The 27,923-nt window shown below is 38.4% G+C and overlaps 3 protein-coding genes across 3 annotated transcripts; all 3 read right to left on the reverse strand.

Moving 5' to 3' along the window:
• Positions 1–4,375: 4,375 nt before the first annotated feature.
• On the reverse strand, positions 4,376–5,335 carry LOC129399101 (taste receptor type 2 member 19-like). The gene has a single exon (XM_055117980.1). The coding sequence runs from the start codon at positions 5,333–5,335 to the stop codon at positions 4,376–4,378; it is 960 nt and encodes a 319-aa protein (XP_054973955.1).
• Positions 5,336–10,696: 5,361 nt separating this feature from the next.
• On the reverse strand, positions 10,697–11,695 carry LOC101549387 (taste receptor type 2 member 50-like). The gene has a single exon (XM_004611393.2). It carries the CDS (start codon positions 11,693–11,695, stop codon positions 10,697–10,699), a length of 999 nt encoding a protein of 332 aa, XP_004611450.2.
• A 5,472-nt stretch (positions 11,696–17,167) lies between these two features.
• Positions 17,168–18,166, reverse strand: LOC129399102 (taste receptor type 2 member 19-like). The gene has a single exon (XM_055117981.1). It carries the CDS (start codon positions 18,164–18,166, stop codon positions 17,168–17,170), a length of 999 nt encoding a protein of 332 aa, XP_054973956.1.
• Between the last annotated feature and the right edge of the window lie 9,757 nt (positions 18,167–27,923).

Consider the following 27,923-nt stretch of genomic DNA (forward strand, 5'->3'; position numbering starts at 1 on the left):
TACCAAAAATGTAAAATTTCTCCTGTTTGAAGATATCCCTCCCAAGCATATAAACCTGAAATCTGTGTTAAATGGGGAAGAAGCTACAGAATGCCCTCCATTTCACTTCTTTCTTGAGGTGGTCCAGAAAACTCCACAATAAAGCTCTTTCATATCATGCTATGTGAAATGGGTCAGAAAAAAGTGACATATATTGAAGAACTGCATTCATTTCTGGAATATAAAATAAGGTAATATGAGACTGACACCCAAGGACAGTAGAAACAAGGGCCAGGAATATTATCCCATGGTTGGAAGCCTGTCTCATGAGCTAGCAGAGAAGGCAGCTGGGATACAGAAAGGACCACTAAGTCAATGATGGTTGGAGAGATCATTCGGGATGGGAGATGTGTGCTGAGAGTAGATAAAGGACCAAATGTGATAGCTCTCAGTACCTACATTGCAAACCATAATGCCCCAAAGTATCAAGGGAGCATGAGGAAAATTGTCGGCCATAAAGGCAGGGGAGGATTGGGATGGGGCAGGGGGATACTGGGGACATTGGTGGTGGAGAGATGGGTGTTCAATCATTCTATGACTGAAACTCAAACATGAAAGCTTTGTCACTGTATCTCACAAGATTCAATAAAAAAGAAAAGAAAAAGGAAGAGAAAAGAAAAGAAAAGAAAAGAAAAGAAAAGAAAAGAAAAGAAAAGAAAAGAAAAGAAAAGAAAAGAAAAGAAAAGAAAAGAAAAGAAAAGAAAGGAAATGAAAAGAAAAGGAAAGGAAAGGAAAGGAAAGGAAAGGAAAGGAAAGGAAAGGAAAGGAAAGGAAAGGAAAGGAAAGGAAAGGAAAGAAAAGAAAAGAAAAGAAAAGAAAAGAAAAGAAAAGAAAAGAAAAGAAAAGAAAAGAAAAGAAAAGAAAAGAAAAGAAAAGAAAAGAAAAGAAAAGAAACTCTTCCTCTTATCCAAAGGAGAAAAAGAATTCATTTAAGCTGACCATTTTGGTGACCGAACAAAAGGGCCTGAGCAACCTTGACTAGCTGCCTGGAGCTGAGGTGAGGAGGGCGTTGGGCGCTGATCAACTCCCACGGGAGGTAAACCGTCCCCCCCAAAGCTGCACACAGTAAGGCAAGTCTCCCTCTGGGAAGATCAGGGAGCTGCCATCTTGGTGGAGGTCTGCAGAATTTAAATGCCTCAGAGATAAGTGTTCTGTCCTCTCCTTCTCTCTGCCCCAGCTTTCTTTCCAGTTTGCTTATGATTTCCTCATTTGCATTTTCCAACACTGTCTGTCCAGTGTCTCAGCACTGAGAGAACCTGGAAGTATTTCCACTCCCTAGTTAAGAGGAAAATGGAAAAATACCCTGCCGGCATTACTGGGGTAAAGAAGGGCTTTTATTTGGTTAGAGGTTTTTTTTCTGTTTCTGTTTTGTTTGTTTTTCCTTTTTCTTATGGCTTTTCTCAATGACTTGTGGCCAATCATGAGGTAAATAGAACAGATTCCTGCGGTAAAGCCTTCTGAGGTTGGGGGTGGGGAGTATCGGGAGTTTCCTCTCAGGTAAACTAGACAGAGCAGAGACCAGCCCCAGTTTAAAGAGGAACCAGGAGAAGCTGTTTTTTCTTGGGAGAAAGAGCCCAGAGGAACAGTAGGGAAACCTAAAGACTGGAAAGAGCTTACCATTGACCCCAAACACAAGAAGAACCCAGACTTTCAGGTGGAATGTTAAATCCTTTAATTGCATATTATTTCAACAATCAATATTTTGGGGGAACCATATCTTGTGGGCTCAGGGCTTACTACACTCCTTTCTCCCCAACAATAAGCTAAAACACTAAGAGTTTCCAGACACAAATTGAATGTTTGTATTCTTGGACTTAACCCACAAGTTTCACCCACATGGCCTTTCCCCAAATGTTTCACATATACTTTCTCTTCTTTTAAGGTCTATTGTAATTGCTTGCAATTAATTTTATTGGTTGTACTGCTTATCTTAGTACTATACATTACTTTGTGGCTTCATTCTTTTATCTGAAGCCTCCACTTAACCTGAAAGTTCCACCTTTGAATATAATGTATGAGGTTGGAGAAGGAAGATTCAAAGCCTTCTACTATATAGAACTACTCAAGATGTCATGATGTCTCATGAAAATTTCTATTTACAAATAAGAAATTTAATATATATGCATATATTTGCCTATGCTCAGTTTTCACTAACTTGCATGTATCACTATATCACTGTCATCCTGTTGCTCATCGATTTGCTCAAGCGGGCACAAGTAACATCTCCATTGCAAGATTCTTTGTTACTGTTTTTGGCATATCAAATATGACACTTGTAGATTGCCAGGCTCTGTCATGTGGACAGGATACTCTCAGTAAATTGCCAGGTTCTCTGAGAGGGACAGAGGAATGGAATCATGTCGGCGGCATGCAAGGCAAACGCCCTACCAGCTGTGCTATCGCTATATTCAATGAAGTATGCAATATAAAACATTGAGCAAGGTAATTCTCCTTTCACTGGGTCTTCCTGTTCTTGATATAGTCATGTATTTACACAGGTATCATTTTCAAAGATTGTAATATGACAGCAAGTAAAGCTATTTATTCCCTTTAGTTATCATACAAACATAAATGCAATAGTAGCACAGAAAAATGATCGTTACATTATGGTCAAATATTTTGAATTTTTATAAACTTTTTTGGAAGTAGGAACAAATTGAATATTTTTATTCAATATCAAAAGGAAGATGATTTGGTCAGATGGGGGACATGACTGATAACTCAGTCATAAGGGCAATTTACAAAAAGTAATTCTATTTTTTTTTTTGGTTTTTGGATCACACCTGGTGATGCACAGGGGTTACTCCTGGCTCATGCACTCAGGAATTACTCCTGGCGGTTGCTCGGGGACCATATGGGATGCTGGGAATCGAAGCAGGGTCAGTCATGTGCAAGGCAAATGGCCTACCCGCTGTGCTATCGCTCCAACCCACAAAAAATAATTCTTGACATCAGATATGACTTTATTGTTGGAGAGGAGGTTTGGGCCACATCAACTCGTGCTCTGGGCTTACTCCTGGCTATGCTTACAGGGATCACTCCATTTAGGCTCAGGGGATGATATAGGGTTCTGGGGAATCAAACACAGACCATTGTGTACAAAAAGCACCCTACTTGCTGTACTATCCTCTGACCCCAATAATTTTCAACAATACATGGACTTTGTATAAAACAAAACTGGAAAAAATGGTTTATCTAATTGCTCAGAAACACACATAGCATTGAAAACGGGTTCCAATGACTTATTTTCTTCTTCATCCCTATTAAAGAAATCCATCCTATTCTAATAATGCATATACTTGTACAATCTAATATTCTTCAGTAATTTGTTGCACACATAGAAAATTTCTGTAAATTCAGCACTCCTACCATTTTTATTGTGCATATCTTATACTCTGAATAATAGTTCTGGGGCCAAAGGAGAGACAGTATAGTATGATGAGAAGTACGGCTCTGGTCTTGCATCAATTGACCTTAGTTCAATCCCCAGCACCACATATGGTCCCTGAGCACCACAAGGAATGACTCCTGAGCACAGAGCCAGATAAAGTCCTGAGCAGAGAACCAGGAGTAATGTCTGAGCAATACAAGCATGGCCCCAAACCTAATAGTAACAATAGTAACGACAGTTCTTATTGTTACCTATTGACTGGAGTGATATCACAGTGGGTAGGGAGTTTGCCTTGCACCGGGCCGACCAGGGTTCGAGTCCTCCGTCTCTCTCGGAGAGCCTGGCAAGCTACCAAGAGTATCCCACCCACACGGCAGATCCTGACAAGTTACCCATGGTGTATTCAATATGCCAAAACAGTAATAACAAGTCCAACAATAGAGACGTTACTGGTGCCCGCTCAAGAAAATCGATGAACAAGGGGATGACAGAGCTAGAGTGCTACATTGTCACCTATAATACCTTAAGTAATGATTTATCTAGAATATTTCTAATCCCAAATATATCCTATTTGCATGATTTTAAATTGATGTTCATTTTCATCAAAAAACTGAGGATTCCATTAAAGATAAACAGTGAGATGTCTGTAATATATATAACAAAAGAATAGAGTTATGACTTCATGAGATTGTTGTAAGTCCTTATATATGCATATGTAAGTTAATGTTGTAGCTATAAGGTACATGATATGTATGGGAAATAGATGTAAATTTCTATTTAGGAATTAGAAATTTTTTAAACCACTAGATTGCTTATCTGAAACAAATTATTCAGTGGTCTACATATCTTATAATTTTCCTAAAATTAATCCAAAACATAATGTATAGCATCTGTGATCAATTTAGGTCACAGACTTTTATACACAAACATCTAAAAATGACTCAGTCATATACGTATTGAAAAAGCAGTAGAACTAGATAAGGTAGGAGACTCATCAGTTTGTTTTCTATGTGAAGCAAACAATGTCCTCTTCCTTTCTGTCAGCCTCAACCTCAGCTGACACAAAAAGGAAAGAAAAGACTGTTGCAGCTTCTTATTTCCCCAGATTAAGAAAAATGAGTGGATTGAAGGATACAGTCCTAAAGAACTCTGGAAGACTAGGAGGATGGTTCTGTTCCGCATCCTGTTAGAACTCCAGACTCGGATGAGTAGAGGCACAAAGTAACAAGCCAACAGCAGGAGGTAGGAAGTCATCGTTTTGATGGCTCTGATGTGGACCTTGGTGCTGGGATCCTGGGATTCTTTGCCCTCTGCTTGCATGTTCCTGAGATGTTTCCACAGGGAAAAAATCAGCAACACAAATGAAGTCAGGGACATCGTGAAGGCTATGAAGTTTGTCAGAGTGAAGATAGACATATTGGAAAGGCGAATAATTTTCTCCCTCTTGTTCCTCACTGTCCTGTTCCCACGATGTTGACTCACCCACACATTCTCATCCAAGATTGCCAGTGGAAGATTAAACATGAAAATCACCAAACTGCCCATGAGTATTATGAGAACTACTCTTTTAACTCTCCTCTTCAAGTAAAGAAATAGGAGGCTAGAAAAATTGGCGATCTTGAGCAAATAGAATATGCTAAGGCTGGTTGCAAGCCAGATGCTAACATGGTAGCTTACAACCCAAGCCATATTAATAATAATGAATACTTCTAAACTATATGAAGATACATCAAAAAACACTGCATACCAAACTATTAAAAATACACAGAAAAAAACAATCCTGGAGATGGCCAAAGCCACAATCATTTGATCTGCTAAGGAGAACTTTTGTGTCTTGACCCAGTCATTGTAGTTCACCAGCACGATGAAGCCATTGGCAAAACTTCCTACAACAAATTCTGCCATTAGTAGGATGGTAAGAATGCTTGATAGTAAAGTGATCATATCTAGAAAGAAAAGTTCAGGCTAGAATCACTGGATGTGATTCTTAACATTCTGACCTTAAATTCTCAGTGCAGCTCATGCCTGGATTCACATGATATTCTGGTTTCTTTCCAATTGTGTGAACACAGCCACGCAGATTTGCAATAATAGCCCACTAGGCAGATTCATTCTATCTTTACAGAAACTGATATTCACCACTAGCTCAAGTTGACTCTCTTTCATTCACTCTCAATCTCGGATAGGTTGGGTTATTTATCAAACTGATGTTTGGTGATCACTGGGTTCTCATTTGCCAGCATGCAAACAAGAGAATCATGTTTTGCATTTTTTCCCTTGTTTAAACCTCTATAATTTTAAAACACTGATACACCCAGTTGACAGATGTGAAGCCATTTAATCCACTGTGGATCCCTGGATTCTCCATCCCTCTCACAGAGTCTTGCAAGCTATCGAAAGTACCTCACCTGCACGGCAGAGCCTGGCAAGCTACCCGTAGTGTATTTGAAATGCCAAAGACAGTAACAAGAAATCTCACAATGGAGACATTACTGGTGCCCGCTCGAGCAAATCAATGAACTACACTGCAGTGCTACAGTATATCCCTGATAAATGGGGATAGTTTTAAGTGACTAGGTGAAAAATAAATTTTTATTAGCCAGGATGCCAACATAAATAGAGCAGAAAGCATTGCAATGTTTTCCATTTTTAAGCTCTCAAACATTTACACTCACCATCTTAGTGCCAGTAAAACTAATATATGTGAAATATGCATATCTTCAACATTCATGTTTGTGAATATGTAATTTATAAGATCATGTTCACTCCCAGGAAATGCATGACCTACTTTTTTTTCACTGTAATGTCAGAATTATGAAAACAAAATCAAATTTCCCTGTCAAAGGCAACCACTAAAGAACATTAGTGCAGGTATAGCCTGAAGGGTAGCCAAGGTATCTAAGTAAAACCATTTGCTAGAAGTTAGACACACACTCAGAGAGGGGAGAGTAGCCACAAATGCTACATTCTTCTCTCAAGGACTGAAAATTATTCACACTTAAGATGCATCCCACCTCTGGTGCCTAAGGTATAATTGACGTCTTGGATCAGCTAAAATGTGGGAATTAGCAGCAACCCACCAAAAGTAAAGATTTTTATCTCTTCTTAACTTGCGGAAAATGTGAAATTTCTCCTGTTTTGAAGATATCCCTCCAAAGCATATAAACCTGAAACCTGTGTTAAATGGGGAAGGAGCTACAGAATGCCCTCCATTTCACTTCTTTCTTGAGGTGGTCCAGAAAACTCCACAATAAAGCACTTTCATAATATGCTACGTGAAATGAGTCAGAAAAAGAGGGACATGTATAGAAGAACTGCACTCATTTGTGGAATATAAAATAACGTAATATGAGACTGACACCCAAAGACAGGAGAGACCAGGGCCAGGAAGATTGCCCCATAGTTGGAAGCCTGTCTCTTGAGCTTTGGGGGAAGGGGGATGGGATATAGAAGGGATCACTAAGTCAGTGATGGTTGGAGGGATCATTCGGGATGGGAGATGTGTGCTGAAAATAGATAAAGAACCAAATGTGATAGCCTCTCAGCATCTATATTGCAAACCGTAATGCCCCAAAGTGTCGAGGGAGTGTGAGGGAAATTGTATGCCATAGAAGCAGGGGGAGGAGTGGGATGGGGCAGGGGGATACTGGGGACATTGGCAGTGTAAAGTGTACAATGGTGGAGAGATGGGTGTTCAATCACTGTATGACTGAAACTCAAACATGAAAGCTTTCTAACTGTATCTCACCGTGATTCAATAAAGAAAAGAAAAGAAAAAAAAGAACAGGAATAAAGCTCTTTCTCTTATGCAAAAGAGAAAAATAATTCATTTAAACTAATCATTTTGGTACCAAACAGAAGGGCCTGAACAACTTTACTAGCTGCCTGGAGCTGAGGAGGGGAGGGCGTTGGGCGCTGATCAACTCCCATGGGAGGTAAACCGTCCCCCCCAAAGCTGCACACAGTAAGACAAGTCTCCCTCTGGGAAGACATCAGGGAGCTGCCATCTTGGTGGAGGTCTGCAGAATTTGAAATGCCTCAGAGATAAGTGTTCTGTCCTCTCCTTCTCTCTGCCCCAGCTTTCTTTCCAGTTTGCTTATGATTTCCTCATTGGCATTTTCCAACACTGTCTGTCCAATGTCTCAGCACTGAGAGAACCTGGAAGTATTTCCACTCCCTAGTTAAGAGGAAAATGGAAAAATGCCCTGCCGGCATTACTGGGGTAAAGAAGGGCTTTTATTTGGTTAGAGGTTTTTTTTTCTGTTTCTGTTTTGTTTGTTTTTCCTTTTTCTCATGGCTTTTCTCAATGACTTGTGGCCAATCATGAGGTAAATAGAACAGATTCCTGCGGTAAAGGCTTCTGAGGTTGGGGGTGGGGAGTGTCTGGAGTGTCCTCTCAGGTAAACTAGACAGAGCAGAGACCAGCCCCAGTTTAAAGAGGAACCAGGAAGAGCAGATTTTTCTTGGGAGAAAGAGCCCAGAGGAACAGTAGGGAAACCTAAAGACTGGAAAGAGCTTACCATTGACCCCAAACACAAGAACACAGACTTTAGGTGGAATGTTAAATCCTTTAATAACATATTATTTCAACAAACAACACTTTTTTGGGGGACCATACCTTGTGGATCTCAGGGCTTACTACACTCCTTTCTCCCCAACAGCAAGCAAAAACACTAAGAGTTTCCAGACACAAATTGAATGTTTGTATTCTTGGACTTCACCCACAAGTTTCACCCACATGGCCTTTCCCCAAATGTTTCACACATCTTTCCTCTTCTTTTAAGGTTTATTGTAATTACCTGCAATTAATTTTAATGGTTGTACTGCTTATCTTAGTACTATACATTACTTTGTAGCTTCATTCTTTTATCTGAAGCCTCCACTTAACCTGAAAGTTCCACCTTTGAATATAATGTATGAATATAATGTATGAATATAATGTATGAGGTTGAGAAGAAAGATTCAAAGCCTTCTACTATATAGCACTACTCAAGATGTCATGATGACTCATGAAAATTTCTTTTTACAAATAAGAAATTTTAATATATATGCCTATATTTGCCTATGCTCAGTTTTCACTAACTTGCATGTATCACTATATCACTGTCATCCCATTGCAAATCTATTTGCTCAAGCGGGCACCAGTAATGTCTCCATTGCAAGACTTGTTGTTACTGTTTTTGGCATATCGAATATGACACTTGTAGCTTGCCAGGCTCTGCCATGTGGACAGGATACTCCAGTTGATTGCTGGGTTCTCCAAGAGGTACAGAGGAATCAAACCGTGTTGGCCGCATGCAAGGCAAACGCCCTACCCACTGTGCTATCGCTATATTCAATGAAGTTTGAAACATAAAACACTGAGCAAGGTAATTCTCTTTTCACTGGGTCTTCCTGTTGTTGTTATAGTCATGTATTTACATTGGTATCATTTTCAAAGATTGTAATATGACAGCAAGTAAAGCTATTTATTCCCTTTAGTTATCATACAAACATAAATGCAATAGTAGCACAGAAAAATGATCGTTACATTATGGTCAAATATTTTGAATTTTTATGAACTTTTTGGGAGTAGGAACAAATTGAATATTTTTATTCAATATCAAAAGGAAGATGATTTATTCAGATGGGGGACATGACTGATAACTCAGTCATAAGGGCAATTTACAAAAAGTAATTCTATTTTTTTTTTTTTGGTTTTTGGATCACACCTGGTGATGCACAGGGGTTACTCCTGGCTCACGCACTCAGGAATTACTCCTGGCGGGTGCTCGGGGACCATATGGGATGCTGGGAATCGAAGCAGGGTCAGTCATGTGCAAGAAAAATGGCCTACCCGCAGTGCTATCACTCCAGCCCACAAAAAATAATTCTTGACATCAGATATGACTTTATTGTTGGAGAGGAGGTTTGGGCCACACCTGCTCAAGCTCAGGGATTACTCCTGGCTCTGCTTTCAGGGATCACTCCTTTGGGGCTCAGGGGATGATATAGGGTTCTGGGGAATCAAACACTTGACCATTGTGTACAAAAAACACCCTACCTGCTGTACTATCTCTCTGACCCCAGTAATTTTCAACAATACATGGACTTTGTATAAAATAATACTGGAAACAGTGGTTTTTCAAATTGCTCAGAAGCACACATAGCATTGAAAACGGGTTCCAATTACTTATTTTCTTCTTCATCCCTATTAAAGAAATTCATCCTTTTCTAATAATGCATATACTTGTACAATCTAATATTCTTCAATAATTTGCTGCACACATAGAAAATTTCTGTAAGTTCAGCAGTCCTAACTTTTTTATTGTGCATATCTTATGCTCTCAATAACAGTTCTGGGGGCCAAAGGAGAGACAGTATAATATGAGAAGTAGGGCTCTGGTCTTGCATCAATTGACCTTAGTTCAATCCCCAGCACCACATATGGTCCCTGAGCACCACAAGGAATGACTCCTGAGCACAGAGCCAGATAAAGTCCTGAGCAGAGAACCAGGAGTAATGTCTGAGCAATACAGGCGTGGCCCCAAACCTAATAGTAACAATAGTAATAACAGTTCTTATTGCTACCTATTGACTGGAGTGATAGCACAGCGGGTAGGGAGTTTGCCTTACACGGGGCCAAACTGGGTTTGAGTCCTCCGTCTCTCTCCGAGAGATTGGCAAACTACCAAGAGTATCCCACCCTCATGGCAGATCCTGACCAGCTACCCGTGGCGTATTCAATATGCCAAAAACGGTAATAACAAGTCTAACAATAGAGACGTTACTGGTGCCCGCTCAATAAAATTGATAAACAAAGGGATGACAGAGCTAGAGTGCTACATTGTCACCTATAATACCTTAAGTGATGATTTATCTAGAATATTTCTAATCCCAAATATATCCTATTTGCATGATTTTAAATTGATGTTCATTTTCATCAAAAACCTGAGTATTCCATTAAAGGTAAACAGTGAGATGTGTGCAATATATTTTACAAAAGAAAAGAGTTATGATTTCATGAGATTTTTTGTAAGTTCTTAGATATGCATATGTAAGTTAATTTTGTTGCTATAAGGTACATGATATGTATGGGAAATACATATAAATTTCTATTTAGGAATGAGAAATATTTTAAACCACTAGATTGCTTATCTGAAACAAATTATTCAGTGGTGTATTAATCTTATAATTTTTCTAAAATTAATCCTAAACATAATCTATAGCATCTGTGATAAATTTAGGTCACAGACTTTTATACACAAACATCTAAAAATGACTCAGTCATATACGTATTGAAAAAGCAGTAGAACTAGGTAAGGTAGGAGAATCATCAGTTTGTTTTCTACGTGAAGCAAGCAATGTCCTCTTCCTTTCTGTCAGCCTCAACCTCAGCTGACACAAAAAGGAATGAAAAGACTGTTGCAGCTTCTTATTTCCCCAGATTAAGAAAAATGAGTGGATTGAAGGATACAGTCCTAAAGAACTCTGGAAGACTTGGAGGATGGTTCTGTTCCGAATCCTGTTAGAACTCCAGACTCGGATGAGTAGAGGCACAAAGTAACAAGCCAATAGCAGGAGGTAGGAAGTCTTAGTTTTCACAGCTCTGAAGTGGACCTCGGTGCTGGCATCCTGATCTTCTTTGCCATCCGCTTGCATGTTCCTGAGATGTTTCCACAGGGAAAAAATCAGCAACACAAATGAGGTCAGGGACATCACAAAGGCTGTGAAGATTGTCAGAGTGAAGACAGACATATTGGAAAGGTGAATAATTTTCTCCCTCTTGCTCTTCAGTGTCCTGTTTCCAAGATATTGATTCATCCTCAATTTCTCATCGAAAATTACCAGTGGAAGATTAGACATGAAAATCACCAAACTGCCCATGAGTATTATGAGAACTACTCTTTTAACTCTCCTCTTCAAGTAAAGAAATAGGAGGTTCGAGAAATTGGCGATCTTGAGCAAATAGAATATGGTAAGGCAGGTTGCAAGCCAGATGCTAGCATGGTAGCTTACAAGCCAAGCCATATTAATAATAATGAATAATTCTAAACTATATAAAGATTCATCAAGAAACACTGTATACCAAGCTATTAAAAATACACAGAGAAAACCAATCCTGGAGATGGCCAAAGCCACGATCATTTGATCTGCTAAGGAGAACGTTCGTGTCTTGACCCAATCATTGTAGTTCACCAGCACGATGAAGCCATTGGCAAAATTTCCCAGAACAAATTCTGCCATTACTAAGATGGTAAGAATGCTTGATAGTAAAGTGATCATGTCTAGAAAGAAAAGTCCAGGCTAGAATCACTGGATGTGATTCTAAATATTCTGACCTTCAATTCTCTGTGCAGTTCATCCCTAGATTCGCATGATATTCTGGTTTCTTTCCAATTGTGTGAACAAAGCCATGCAGATTAGCAATAGATCGACCACTAGGCAGATTCAGGCTTCTTTACAGATTCATAACTAGCTCAAGTTGACTCTCTTTCATCCACTTTCAATCTAGGACAGGTTGGGTTATTTATCAAACTGATGTTTGGTGATCACTGGGTTCTCATTTGCCGGCATGCAAACAAGAGAATGATGTTTTGCATTTTTTCCCTTATTTAACCTCTATAATTTTAAAACATTGATACTCCCAACTGACAAATGTGAAGTTCTTTTAATGCACTGTGTATCCCTGGATTCTCCATCCCTCTCAGAGCCTGGCAAGCTACTGAGAGTACCCGGCCTACACAGCAGAGCCTGACAATCTACCTGTGGCTTGCTAGTGCTACATTCTTTTCTCAAGGACTGCAAATTATTCACACCTAAGATGTATCCCACCTCTGGTGCCTAAGGTATAATTGCTGTCTTGGATCAGCTAAAATGTGGGAATTAGCAGCAACCCACACAAAAGTAAAGATTTTTATCTCTTCTTACTTACGGAAAATGTGAAATTTCTCCTGTTTTGAAGATATCCCTCCAAAGCATATAAACCTGAAATCTTTGTTAAATGGGGCCTGAAAATCCTTGACTAGCTGCCTGGAGCTGAGGATGGGGAGGGCAGTGGGGGCTGATCAACTCCCATGAGAGGTAAACCGTCCCCCCAAAGCTGCACACAGTAAGGCAAGTCTCCCTCTGGGAAGACATCAGGGAGCTGCCATCTTGGTGGAGGCCTGCAGAATGTTAAATGCCTCACTGGCTTGTGGCCAATCATGAGGTAAATAGAACAGATTCCTGCGGTAAAGCCTTCTGAGGTTGGGGGTGGGGAGTGTCAGGAGTGTCCTCTCAGGTAAACTAGACAGAGCAGAGACCAGCCCCAATTTTAAAGAGGAACCAGGAAGAGCAGATTTTTCTTGGGAGAAAGACCCCAGAGGAACAGTAGGGAAACCTAAAGACTGGGAAAAGTTTGCCATTGACCCCAAACACAAGAAGAACACAGACTTTTAGGTGGAATGTTAAATCCTTAAATCACATATTATTTCAACAATCAACAATATTTGGGGGGGACCATATCTGGTGGAGCTCAGGGCTTGCTACACTCCTTTCTCCCCAACAGCAAGCAAAAACACTAAGAGTTTCCAGACACAAATTGAATGTTTGTATTCTTGGACTTCACCCACAAGTTTCACCCACATGGCCTTTCCCCAAATGTTTCACACATTTTTCCTCTTCTTTTAAGGTTTATTGCAATTACTTACAATTAATTTTATTGGTTGTACTGCTTATCTTAGTACTATACATTACTTTGTGGCTTCATTCTTTTATCTGAAGCCTCCACTTAACCTGAAAGTTCCACCTTTGAATATAATATATGAAGTTGGAGAAGGAAGATTCAAAGCCTTCTCCTATATAGCACTAATCAAGATGTCATGATGTCTCATGAAAATTTATATTTACAAATAAGAAAATTTAATATATATGCATATATTTGCCTATGTTCAGTTTTCACTAACTTGTATGTATTACTATATCACTGTCATCCCGTTGCTCATCGATTTGCTCAAGCGGGCACCAGTAACTTCTTCATTGTGAGACTTGTTACTGTTTTTGGCATATCCAATACACCATGGGTAGCTTGCCTTGCTCTGCCATGCTTGCGAGATACTCTCTGTAGCTTGCCGGGCACTGAGAGAGGCGGAAGAATCAAACCCGGGTCAGCCCAGTGCAAGGTGAATGCATCTGCCCGCTGCATGAGGAATAAAAAATTATAATATGTAATCAATAATGACATGATGATAATAGGAATATTTAGCATGAACTTGAATTCTTGAGATTCTATGAAGAAACAGAGTGACAATGGGTGTGATGATGGAATTATATGCATGAGAAACCATTATAAATGGTATTGTAAACCACAGAATCTCGAACAAGAAAATTATAAAGGAAAGACAGGGGGAATTCAAGACCCAAAGAAGAATATGCACAAAGTATTAAAGTGATAAGTACTAGCAATATTCAGCCTCCAAGTGAAAAACACTGGAAACAGTTGCTATTGACCCCAATAGATTATTTCCTTTGTTGTTCAATAATCTTTTGCTATTGCAAATAAATAGTATTCAGTGTCCCGACAGTCCATGTTGTGAATGTCATGCTCTTCTCTTCTTTGGGGCTACAGGAAGACTATACTTCTCAGCTTCCCTAAATGTCTTGTGGCATTGTGACTAAGGATTGAGCAGTCAGGTGTGAGGAATCTGTGCACCAATTAGACTTGTCCCCCGGAGCTCCCCGCCCTCACCCCTCCATGTCCTTAGCCTCCAGACTGTCTGGCACTGTAGTGATGCCAAGTCATATGAATGCCACTTGGTGAAGATGAAAGATTTTTGATCAGCCCAGTTTCCTGGCTACCAGCCATGGGAAGGCTTCACAGACTATCAAGTATCCTTTTAGAAAAAAAGCATTATTTTATTTTGTATTCGAGTCAGGATCTTATTGTGACAATATTTTGTCTTTGTAGCCTAATACAGTTATGGGAACTTTAAGTATGTCCTATTTTAAAAGTGATTCTTAAGTATAGGGAAACAGAACAAATATACACAGGCAACCTAAAATTTTGTTATGCAAGCTATTGTTTACTCTTTTTCAGTCCTCACAGAGTTTTTATGAATTTAATTAGTCATTAGAATATAATTTGAACTTGTTTCTGTGGGGTGTCTATGAAATTCAGGAATTCAGCAGTGAAAACACATCCATGCCTGTACATTACAGTACTGGTGTTCCACTGGGAGAGATATGAAACAGGTGATTAAAAATAAAAAATAAATAAATGAAAAGCAAAAATAATTTATCTTCATGTTTAGTTATTGATCACAGTCACAGTCATCCCGTTGTTCATCGATTTGCTCAAGCGGACACAAGTAACATCTCCATTGCGAGACTTGTTACTGTTTTTGGCATATTGAATATGCTACTGGTAGTTTGCCAGGCTCTGCCATGTGGACAAGATACTCTCAGTAGCTTGCCAGGTTCTCTGAGAGGGACGGAGGAATCAAACCTGTGTGGGCCGAGTGCAAGGCAAATGCCCTACCCGCTGTGTTATCGCTATATTCAATGAAGTATGTAGCATAAAACATTGAACAAGGTAATTCTCCTTTCACTAGATCTTTCTGTTCTTGTTATTAGTCATGTATTTACACAGGTATCATTTTCCGCAAGATTGAAATATGACAGCAAGTAAAGGTATTTATTCTCTTTAGTTATCATGGGGCTGGAGCGATAGCACAGCGGTTGGGCTTTCGCCTTTCACCTTTCCCGTGCGGCCAACCCGTGTTCGATTTCTCTGCCCCTCTTGGAGAGCCCAGCAAGCTACCGAGAGGATCGAGCCCGCACGGCAGAGCCTGGCAAGCTAACCGTGCGTATTGGATATGCCAAAAACAGTAACAATAAGTCTCTCAATGAGAGACATTACTGGTGCCCGCTAGAACAAATCGATGAGCAATGGGATGACAGTGGTAGTTATCATACAAACATAAATACAGTAGTAGCACCAAAAAAAATGATCATTACATTATGGTCAAATATTTTGAAATTTTTATGAACTTTTTGGAAGTAGGGACAAATTGAATATTTTTATTCAATATCAAAAGGAAGATTATTTAGTCAGATGGGGGATATGACTGATAACTCAGTCATAAGGGCAATTTACAAAAAATAATTCTTTTTTTTTCTTTTTGGATCACACCTGGTGATGCACAGGGGTTACTCCTGGCTCATGCACTCAGGAATTACTCCCTGGTTGTGCTCGGGGACAATATGGGATGCTGGGAATCGAACTTGGGTCAGTCATGTACACGGCAAATGTACTACCCGCTGTGCTATTGCTCCAGCCCCACAAAAAAAATAATTCTTGACATCAGATATGACTTTCTTATTGGAGGGTAAGTTTGGGCCACACCTACTCGTGCTCAGGGCTTACTCCTGGCTCTGCTTTCAGGGATCACTCCTGGTGGACTCAGGGGATGATATAGGGTTCTGGGGAATCAAACACAGACCATTGTGTACAAAAAGCACCCTACCTGCTGTACTATCCTCTGACCCCAATAATTTTCAACAATACATGGACTTTGTATAAAACAAAACTGGAAAAAGTGATTTCTATTTGCTCAGAAACACACAGAGCATTGAAAACAGGTTCCAATTGCTTATTTTCTTCCTCATCCCTATTAAAGAAATTCATCCTTTTCTAATAATGCATGTACATGTACAATCTAATATTCTTCAGTAATTTGTTGTATATATAGAAAATTTCTGTATTTTCAGCACTCCTACCATTTTTTGGTGCATATCTTATACTCTCAATAATAGTTCTGGAGGCCAAAGGAGAGACAGTATAGTATGATGAGAAGTAGGGCACTGGTCTTGCATCAATTGACCCTAGTTCAATTCCCAGCACCACATATGGTCCCTGAGCACCACAAGGAATGATTCCTGAGCACAGAGCCAGACGAAAACCCTGAGCAGAGAACCGGGAGTAATGTCTGAGCAATACAGATGTGGCCCCAAACCTAATAGTAACAATAATAATAACAGTTCTTATTGTTACCTATGGACTGGAGCGATAACACAGTGGGTAGGGCGTTTGCCTTGCAAGCAGCCGACCCAGGTTTAATTTCTCCATCTCTCTCGGAGAGCCTGGCAAGCTATGATAGTATCCCGCCCGCACAGCAGAGCCTGGCAAGCTACCCATGGCGTATTCAATATTGCAAAAACAGTAACATATCCTAATTGCATGATTTTAAATTGATGTTCATTTTCTTCAAAAGACTGAGGATTCCAGTAAACATTGAGATGTGTGTAGTACAACTTACAAAAGAAAAGAGTTAAGATTTTATGAGATTGTTGTAAATTCTTAGATATGCATATGTCTCAATGCTGGGTCTCATTCCCCTGACCCTGAAAGAGCCTCCAAAGCGGCATCATTGGGAAGGATGAGTAAAGTAAGAGGCTTCTAAAATCTCAGAACTAGAGTGAATGGAGACGTTACTGAGACAGCTGAGGAATTCGACAATCAACGGAATGATGATAATAATATGATGATACATATGTAAGTTAATCTTTTAGCTATAAGGTACATGATATGTATGTGAAATATATATTAATTCCTATTAGGAATTAGAAATTTTTTAAACACTAGATTGCTTACCTGAAGTAAATTATTCAGTAGTATATTAATCTTATAATTTTTCTAACAATCAAAACCTAATATATAGCATCTGTGATAAGGTTAGGTCAAAGACTTTTATAGTTACACATCTGAAAATGACTCAGTTATATACACATTGAAAAAGCAGCAGGACTAGATAAAGTAGCAGATTCATCAGTTTGTTTTCTGCCTGAGGTAGACAATGTCCTTTTCCTTTCTGTCAGCCTCAGCCTCACCTGACACAAAAAGGAAAGAAAAGACTGTTGCAGCTTCTTATTTCCCCAGATTAAGATAAATGAGTGGATTGAAGGATACAGTCCTAAAGAACTCTGGAAGACTTGGAGGACGGTTCTGTTCCGCATCCTGTTAGAACTCCAAATTGGGATGAGTAGAGACACAAAGTAACAAGCAAACAGCAGGAGGTAGGAAGTCATCGTTTTGATGGCTCTGATGTGGACCTCGGTGCTGGGATCCTGGGATTCTTTGCCCTCTGCTTGCATGTTCCTGAGATGTTTCCACAGGGAAAAAATCAGCAACACAAATGAGGTCAGGGACATCACAAAGGCTGTGAAGATTGTCAGAGTGAAGACAGACATATTGGAAAGGCGAATAATTTTCTCCCTCTTGTTCCTCACTGTCCTGTTCCCACGATGTTGATTCACCCACACATTCTCATCCAAGATTGCCAGGATAAGATTAAACATGAAAAAGACCAAACTTCCCATGAGTATTATAAGAACTACTCTTTTAACTCTCCTCTTCAAGTAAAGAAATAGGAGGCTAGAAAAATTGGCGATCTTGAGCAAATAGAATATGCTAAGGCTGGTTGCAAGCCAGATGCTAAAATGGTAGCTTACAACCCAAGCCATATTAATAATAATGAAAACTTCAAAACTATTCAAAGATGCATCAAAAATCCCTATATACCAAACTATTAGAAATACACAGAAAAAAACAATCCTGGAGATTGCCAAAGCCACGATCATTTGATCTGCTAAGGAGAACTTTCGTGTCTTGACCCAATCATTGTAGTTTACCAGCAGGATGAAGCCATTGGCAAAACTTCCTAGAACAAATTCTGCCATTACTAGGATGGTAAGAATGCTTGGTAATAAAGAGATCATGTCTAGAAAGAAAAGTCCAGGCTAGAATCACTGGATGTGATTCTTAATATTCTGACCTTAAATTCTCTGTGCAGCTCATGCCTGGATTCACACAATATTCTGGTTTCTTTCCAATTCTGTGATCATTGCCACGCAGATTAGCAATAGAATAGACCACTAGGCAGATTCAGATTCTCCTTACAGAAACACTGATACTCATCGCTAGCTCAATGAGTAGCGATTGAAAGTCAACATCTCATCCACTTTCAATCTCAGGTAGGTTGGGTTATTTATCCAACTGCTATTTGATGATCGCTGAGTTCTTATTTGCCAGCATGCAAACAAGAGAATCATGTTTTGCATTTTTTCCCTTATTTAATCTCTATAATTTTAAAGCATGTATATTCCCAACTAACAAATGTGAACTTCTTTTCATACTGTGTATCCCCAGATGCATGGGGATAGTTATAAGTGATTCTAGGTGAAGAGTAAATTCTTATTTGCGAGCATACAAACAAAAATGTATCAGAGTGCTTTGCAATGTTTTTCTTTTTGAAGCTCTCAATAATTTACACTTACCATCTTAGTGCCTGTAAAACTAATATATATGATATATATGCATATCTTAGATATTCATATCTGTGAATATGTAATTTATAAGATCATGTTTATTCACAGCTAGGAAAATGCATGACCTATTATTTTTACTGCAATGTCAGAATGATGAAAAAGAATCAGATTTTTCCAGTCAAAGGCAACCAAGATTTTCTTTGGAATCCCAGAAAGGCCTGGGTTCCCTAAAAGTTGGCTGTTAATAAATACTTCTCTATGACTTAATTTTTATGTTAATAAATACACCAAAATTTATAGATTCTATGAATAAAACTAGTTCTTAAATGTGAAGTCAGTCAAGAAATCCCTTTTTCTCTCTGTAGTCTATACAGTATATGGTTCATGCCTATGTAATATATCACTAACACTCAGGTCTCTAATGAAATTTTTCTTTGATCCTATTTCATACTGTAAAATTAGATTTTCATTAGAATATTTAGGAATCTTGAAAAACATTCCTAAGGAACTTAAAAGATACCTGTGTTTTCCATTACAGGTTTTAGACTTTGTATAATGTTATTGAGATGTCTTGTGTTTTTCTAATTCATAATTTTTAAATCAGCCTAGACTGCTCTTTCAGATAAATAGATGGAATTTATCATGTACCTTTGTATTTATATCAACTTCATCTTTTAGTAAAACTGGGGTGGGTGTGTGTGTGTCTGTGTGTCTCTGTGTGTTGCAAATCTTAGAGTTCAGGTAGGAAAATCCATATTGTCTGCTTCAAACAAACCTAGGCCTTATTTAAAGGCCTATTTAAACATTTGCTTCAGATTAGTCATGAATAAATGCAGAGAATTGTGATATCACCTTTTGCCCACTCAGGAAACTAATTGTATAACATGCTTTCCATTTTGCCTCTGGTCCAGTGTAGGCTCAAAGGATTAGTACTTATTCTTTAATCAGATTACCTGAGACTTCAAGGTTAACCTGAGAGAACAACCATTTATAAATTTAATGTAGAAGGTTTAAGGAAGATGTCTCCCTGAAACCACAAGGATAATGGAATAAGCTGTTAAAAACTGCATTTGAATTCATCACAATGAATGGAGGGTCGTCAGGCCTAAACACGAGTGGGCATGCAGGGAGATATGATATGCCTATTTTCTTTTTCTTAGCTGTCACAGAAATTATAAAAAAAAAAATCTGTGTTGAGTGGTGGAATCAAGATGGCATTGGGGCTGGAGTGATAGCACAGCGGGTAGGGCATTTGCCTTGCACGCAACTGACCCTGGTTCGACTCCCAGCATCCCATATGGTCCCCCAAGAACTGCCAGGAATAATTCCTGGTGCATGAGCTAGGAGTAACCCCTGTGCATCGTTGGGTATGACTCCAAATGGAAATAAAAAAAAAAGAAAGATGGCATGAAAGGGAATTTTGTAGATGTGTGACCAAACAGCAGCAAAGCACAAATGGATCACAGAATCTCACACACAGAGAAAGTGCAGCCACCTTCCGCAACAAGGAACCTGGAACAGATTAGGGAGTTAAATAAAATCAGGGTTGGGGTAGGAGTAAAGTTGATGCACAGATGCCAGTCACGGGGAAAAGTTAAAATGAAGTAGCAAGTTGGAAATTGGAAAGAGACACCGCATAAAAGGCATATCAAAGTAAAGGGGAAGGAATATTGAAAAGACAAAATAGGCAAAGAGAAACTTTACAAAATACAGAATTTCTATTAAAAAATGCAAATTGGGGGGGCTGGCAGAGATAGTACAGTGGGTAAGGCCTTGCACACAGGCCTTTCACACAGCTGACCTGGTTTTTATTACTGGCATCCATATGGTTTCTTGCAGACTGGCACATGTGCATGTGGCAAAGATCCATCAAAACATATAACTCAGCCACAAACATACTCGGGAAAGGGATTGACAGCAACACAAAAGCAGAAGATATTAAGCCATCCCTATGACTCTCTAATTTTAAAAAATTCAATAAAATACAGACTGAGTTCCCTCATATCTTTCATATAAAAAAAGAATAAGGAGTGCAGAACCAGAAGTAACCCCTGAGCATTGCTGACCCAAAAAGCAAAAAAAAAAAAAAAAAAATTTAAAAAAAACAATAAGGAAACAGCAAATTTTCCAAAAGCAACAAAAACTGAGAGCTGGACTTTATGCAAATAAGTTTTGGACACTAATAATCTTCTAAGTCTGAATCAAGAAGAAACAGAGCACCTAGACCAATTTCCATGAAGGAAATGGAAATGATAATCAATATAGTTACCAAAAACAAATGCTCAGGCCCACCTGGGTTTTCTAGCAAATACTTCCAAACCTCAAAGATGACCTACTTACAATTTTCAGTATCTTCCTGAAAATTCAAGAAACAAACCCACCCAAAGAGTTTTTATGAGTCAAGCATACAAAAAACATACAGAGACACCAGTAAAAAGAAAGCTATCAGCCTTTATCCCTGAGGAATATAGATAAAAAAGCCCTCAACAAAATATTAGCAAACTGGATTAAAAATACGTTAAAAGGATCATATACCATGACCAAGTAGTATTTTTCCCAGGGGGAGATGTTTTGATATATAGAAGTCGATCAGTGTAATATACCGTATTACAATGTAATATACCAAGGAAAAAATAAATACCATATGACCATATAAATAGATGCAGAAAAACATTTGACAGAGTTCAATATCCATTTATGATTAAAACTCTATCAATAAATTGAAGACAGAAAACACTTTCTTCAATATAGTTAAAGACATTTACTGTATTACCATGAACCAACACCTTACTCAACAGAGAAAAACTAAGATCCTTTTCAGATTCCCTAATATCGGGCGCAAACTATGCTTTCCACTCTCACCACTACTATTCAATAAAGTGTAAAAGTCCTTGTAGTCATAACAATTAGTGAAGAAGAATATATTAAGAGGGCTGTTAGATTAGAAAATAGGTCAAATTTTCAGTATTTGTAGGGTTTGAGAGATAGCACACAGGTAGGGCATTTGCCTTGCACTCGGCCAACCCGAGTTCAGTTCCTCCGTCCCTCTGGGAGAGCCCAGCAAGCTACCAAGAGTATCTCACCCTCAGAGCAGAGCCTGGCAAGCTACCCGTGGTGTATTTAATATGCCAAAAAAAGTAACAACAAGTCTCACAATGGAGACGTTACTGGTGCCCACTCGTGCTTGAGCAACGGGATGACAGTGATACAGTGACAGTAGATGACTTGATACTATAGTGACCCTAGGGACTTGATCAGAAAAATCCTGGGGACGGTGAATTTCCACATCAATGTGGCAAAACCTAAAATCAGCATACAGAAGTCTGAGGTAAACCTATATGCAAACACTAAAATAGAATATTAGTAAAAGAAATAATACTATTCACAATTCCACAATTCAAAAATTCAAGTACCTGGGAATTGACTTAACAAAAGTCTTATATAAAGAAAACCATTTCACAGTTAAAAGAATTAAAAGAAGACATAAGAAAATGGTAACAAAACCCCTGTCGTGCATTAGAAGGACTAATACTGTCAAAGAACAATCCTACCCAAAGCAACTATAGACTCAAGGCAGTTTCTATAAAAATATCCATGACATTTTTTAAAAAACATAGACAAAACATAGCTGAAATTTATATGGAGGAATAAAACCCTCCAAATAGTCCAAGCACACCATAGAAATAAAAAGATGAGAGGCTTTTCTTTCCTGAATTTAAGTTATGTTACAAAGCCATAGATTTACTAGTAAATTCTTCAAAACTTCAAAGAGGACCAAATTCATATCCTTCCCAAGGTCTTCAAGTCAAAGAAATAGGAAGACTTGTGAACAGTTTCTCTGAGGCCCATTTTACCACAATATCAAAAGCAGGTCGAGACATGAATGAAAAAAAAATTGCAGATTAAATCCCTAATGAACACAGATGGATGCAAAGATCTTCAGCAAACTCTTTGTGTACTGAGCTTAACAAGACAATAAAGAGATTATAAACCATGATCAAGTGGGATCAATCTCCAAGATGCAAGGGTGGTTATATATATACAAATCCATTCATGTGAAACGCCACGTTGCTAACATGAAAGTTAAGAATCATATGACCATGGCAAGAGATGAAAAGGGGAATTCAGTGAAGTTTAATATCTATAACAATTTAAAATGTTCCAAACCAAAATGTAGGTATAAAGCTCAGAGAGTGTATCCAGCAGGTAAGGCACTTGCCTTTCATGGCACAGACCCAGGTTGGACTCGCAGCTCTCCCTGTGGTCCCCAGAGCCCACCACAAGTGATCTCTGATTACAGAGCCAGGAATAAGCCCTGAGCACTCACAGTTGTGTTCCCAAAACTGAAAAAAAAAAAAAACACCAAAACAGAGATATAAATAACAATATTATAAAACCCATATAACACAAATCTGCTATTAATACCATATTCAGCAGTAAAAAATCTTGCCTTGGGGCTGGAGCAATATAGCACAGTGGGAAGGGTGTTTACCTTGCACAAGGCCAACCTGGGTTTAATTCCCAGCATCCTATATGGTCCCCTGAGCACTGCCAAGAGTGATTCCTGAGTGCAGAGCCAGGAGTAACCCCTGAGCATTGCCAGGTGTGCCTTTATAATTAGACCTAAACATTTTCCACCCTGACCACTGTCATTAAACATCTTAACATAATTTATTACCATAATCATTAAGCAATAAAGAGTAATAAAAGGGATTTAAATTGGAAAATAATTCAAGCTATGATTATTTGCAGATGACATCATATAATAGCAGTCCTCAAAATATTCCACAAAACCATAAATCTGAAAACAATAAATATATATATTAAAGAGACAGGTAAAAATCAATATGCAGAAATTTGTTGCATTTTTATATGTAGTGAGGTAAAAAGAGAACAAAGTAAAATGCAGACAAATAATCCCGTTTACAATCATGTCCCTCCAAGTTAAGAATCTGGGAATCAATAAAGGAAATCAATGACTTATCAAAGAAAACTACAAATTACTGTTAAAAAAACTAAAAAAGACACAAACTAATTCTTCGTTTAATATTGATTTTATGGAAATAAAAATATTTAGCATGAACTTGAATTTTTCAGAATCTATGAGAAAAAAAAGAAGAAATCTTTCAAGATTTCTGTAAAATTATGTATAAATTGTCCTACAAATCCGTGTTCTAAATGCCATGCTCTATTTTCTTTGGGGCAATAGGAAGACTGTATTTCCTAACCTCCTCATGGATCATTGCACCATTGTCACTAAAATCTGAACAAAGTCAGGTGCATGAAAAATATATACCAATATGAACTCATTGCCCAGAGGTACCAGGCTCCTATACTAAAGACTGTCTGGAAGCCACTTTCTGAAAACAGCAAATCACTTCCCTGCATATCTGCTGTTTGTTACGGCAGAATTTAACTTATTCTGTAGGTGAGCCAAGATATTGTAGTAACAATATCCTGTCTACACAATCTATTGCAGAGGTTGGAACTTAAAGTAGAAAGATACTGACCTCTGAATTTAAGGAAAGAGTGTCAAAATACAGAGACTGTGTGGTGTGAGTTTTCTCCGTTTTACAACCCGTATAGTTTATTAATTTATTGTTCATTTGAATGTAATTTTGAATAATTATTCCACAGGCCGATTAGGATATTGAAATAGCCAGCAGTATAGCACAAGCATAAATATACATTGTAGTGCTTATATTAAAAACAAACAGACCAAAAAATTGGATGTGGAAAGATTAACTTCACATTTAGATAATGGTAAAAATTCATCATTTTAACAGTTTATAATAAGTAAAATAAATTCTTGAACAATGTTACATATTGCTATACTATATATCCCAATTCTTGTTATCAATGAAATAGAAACAGATTATTTTCCACAATTTCATTTGGAAAATGGTGTGCAACATTTTCTACAAAATTGTAACATCACAGATACAAAGATGTTCAATTTAGTTACTATACAAAGTTCATATGTAGCTATTATACAACCTCTATTAGCACAAGCAGACGGGTCACCCTATTGCATGTTTAAATATTTTGAATATTTCTAAGAATTTATTTATGAAAGGTAAAAATTGCATTTTTTTAAATTCAGTGTTAAAATGGAAGATTACATAGTATGGTGTGGGCCATGACTGATAACTCAGAATTTAGGAGAAGTTTCGGAAAACACTAACATATTTTTTTCTTTGTTGTTGTTTTTGTTTTTGTTTTTTTCAAAACACTGACAAGAAATTTTATTTATTACGGTTTAAGTAACATGGTTACAATAAGTTAAAGTTTATGTTAAGCTGTACAAAGTTCATGCATATGTACCACGGCCAATGGCCCAAAAGTCTCCACCATTGTGCCTTTGTCATCTCTAGTTTACTTGTCGCCCACTTTTCTCTATCCCTCACTGCTTAGTAACCTGAGTTTGTGATCCAAGGTTAATAGTTTGTCACTTCTCACTACAGTCTATTTCCTTGTCTAATGACAAAATGATCTTAGAGTAAAATCTACAAAGATTTAATTGGAATCAAAGTATTAAGAAACTAGAATCTACAGAGAGTAAGATATTTGCTTAAATGTAACTGACCCCAGTTTGATCCCTGGCACCACGTTTGATATCCCCTGAACATTGCCAGGAGTGACCCCTAATCGTAGAGCCAGGCGTAAACCCTGACATTGCTGCATGTAATCCCAAAACAAGAAAGAAAAAAAAACTAGAATCTTAGTATAAAATAATTACAAATTCTTGAACTTTTGCTATAAAACCAAAATCGCCAAGTGCTACAGGGAGGAAATAAAGGTGGCGAGGAAGAGACAGACTAGACATGACTAAGGACAGGGCTGGAAGACCTTGGGCATTTTGGTGGTGAAGAAGTTGCCACAATTTTTTCACTAAAGTTAGAAGCATTAATGTTATTATAACCATGTTTCCAAAACAACAATTAAAAGTAAATGGTTAAAAAAAAAAGATACTGGGTGTCTTCTCAACTAACATATCTGACTCACCTCCAACTTCAGCTCTATGTCTCAACTTATTTAAAGATCAAATCGTATACAAATTACCTATAGACAGTAATTCTTATATAATAAATGCATTTTTCCCTCTCTCTTTTTAATTAAATTTATTTATTTTTTGATTAGTGAATCACTGTGAGGGTAGTTACAGATTTACACATTTTAGTGCTTGAAACACTAACATATTTTACATCAAATATAACTTTCAAAAATATACGTTCTTCATAAAAGGTTTGACTTTCCTAACTACATAGGAATAAATAGCAGCACTGAAAAGAGGTTATCATCATTTTTCTTTCTTCTTTAGCCCCATTAAATAACTTGATCTTTTACTAGCTACTCAGCTACTTGTATAATCTAATATTATACAGTATTTTGTTGTCCACATAAAAAATTTTGTAGGTTTAGCATTCCCAAATTTTATTTTGTATTTATCTTAATAACAGTTATAATTTTTCACTATTAAATAATAATAATTCACGCTGGAAATTCCTCTTTGGGATACCCCAATAGTGTTCTCATCCTGTTTTCGTAGGGCCCACGTCTCTGAGGCGTATGTTAGCGCAGGAAGAACAGTGGAGTCGAAAAGTTGTGCCTGGAGTCAGAGGTTCTTCGTCCTCTTAACCACTTCTTCAGTGCTCTTGAAGGTGTTCCATACTGCTCTCTTCCTCCTGTGCAGTTCTGGAGCCAAGTTGTTCCTCACATTGAGTTCTCAACCCAGGTACACATAGCTGCTGCATTCGGAGATGTTCGTTCCATTGAGAGCAAATGGAACGTCAGGGACTAGTTCATTTTTCACGAACATCATTTTGCTGAGATTCAGCTGCAGTCCGACCTTTCCACGCTCGTGGTTGAAGTCGGCCAGCATTTGTGCTGCTTGGCTAGTGTTTGGCATTATGAGAACGATGTCATCAGCGAAGCGGAGGTGGTGTAGTTGCTGACCATCTATCTTCACTCCCATTTCTTCCCATTCCAGTCATCGCATGATGTTCTCAAGGGTGACACTGAAGAGTTTTGGTGAAATGATATCACCCTGCCAAACCCCTCTCTTTATGTCAATGATCACTTCCTTGTAGAATGGTGAGATCCTGGTGGTGAATCCGTAATACAGCTCGAGGGGGATCTTGATGTACTGAGTTTGAACGCCCTGTTTGGCTAGGGCTTCGATTTTATACCTTAAAGTTGTATGATTTTGAATTCATTTTGGGTTAACATCCAAAAGACTGAGGCCCAAATGAGAGCTACACAAATGGTCAACTGTGATGATACAAATTACAACAGAAAATAGTATTGATTTCTTAAGATTATCCTACATAATCTTAAGAAACATATAGAACTATAAATTAATTCTATAATTGGGAAAAAGATAAATGAGTACATATGTGAAATCACCTTACTTCATAATTATGAGAAATTTCTTTGACTATTTTAAAACATTAGATCATTTATCTGAAACAAATTGGTTAGCAGTAGACTCGTCTTATTTTCTAATATTCAATTTGTTTACTTCATGAAGGCAAATTATTCCCCCACTGTGAGGGCCCGCCCTGTCCAGCAGGTAGGACCCTTTGTGGGGCTGAGGAGGGGACGCAGCCGAATGAACAGACGCAGAGACAGAGGAGGAGGAGAAAAGGAGAGAGAGCTTTATTCACTGGCAGCTACAGCATTTTATACTTGCCTGCTGGGAGGCAGGTAGTGGTATGCGTGCCCGGACCCCGTACAAACAGTAGTCAATCACAGATTGTGACATGTTCATCTATCATGTCAGGCACGGGTATCGGCTAGTGGAATGGTAAGGTCAGTAAGGTCAGTAACGGCGACCTTGTTAGAGAAGTTTTAATTAGGCCCCTGTTTGAGAAGTGCCAGGCTCTGTCTTACTTGAAGATAAGAGCCAGGATTGAAATATGGCTTCCTACATCTCCCCCTGTTTTGTTTTAAATTAACTGTGGTCAGGGGAGGCATTGTCCGGTATCCCTTGTGACAAAAAAACTCCATTTTTGCAGGGAGAGGAGGGAAGGGATGATCGGGTCTATGCAGGGGGCTCCTCACAGGCCCCATCAGTCCCTAGTCTTGGAGTAACCTCTATGCTATACCGGAATACCTCACAGGGAGCCGGGCCCGGGTATCAGCCCTCCCTTGCAGTGCTTTGCCTGGCAACCTGATCCACTAGAAGAAATCCTTGGGAGCCCGGCAT

The sequence above is a fragment of the Sorex araneus genome, chromosome 10, assembly GCF_027595985.1.
Source record: "Sorex araneus isolate mSorAra2 chromosome 10, mSorAra2.pri, whole genome shotgun sequence".
NCBI lineage: Eukaryota > Metazoa > Chordata > Mammalia > Eulipotyphla > Soricidae > Sorex > Sorex araneus.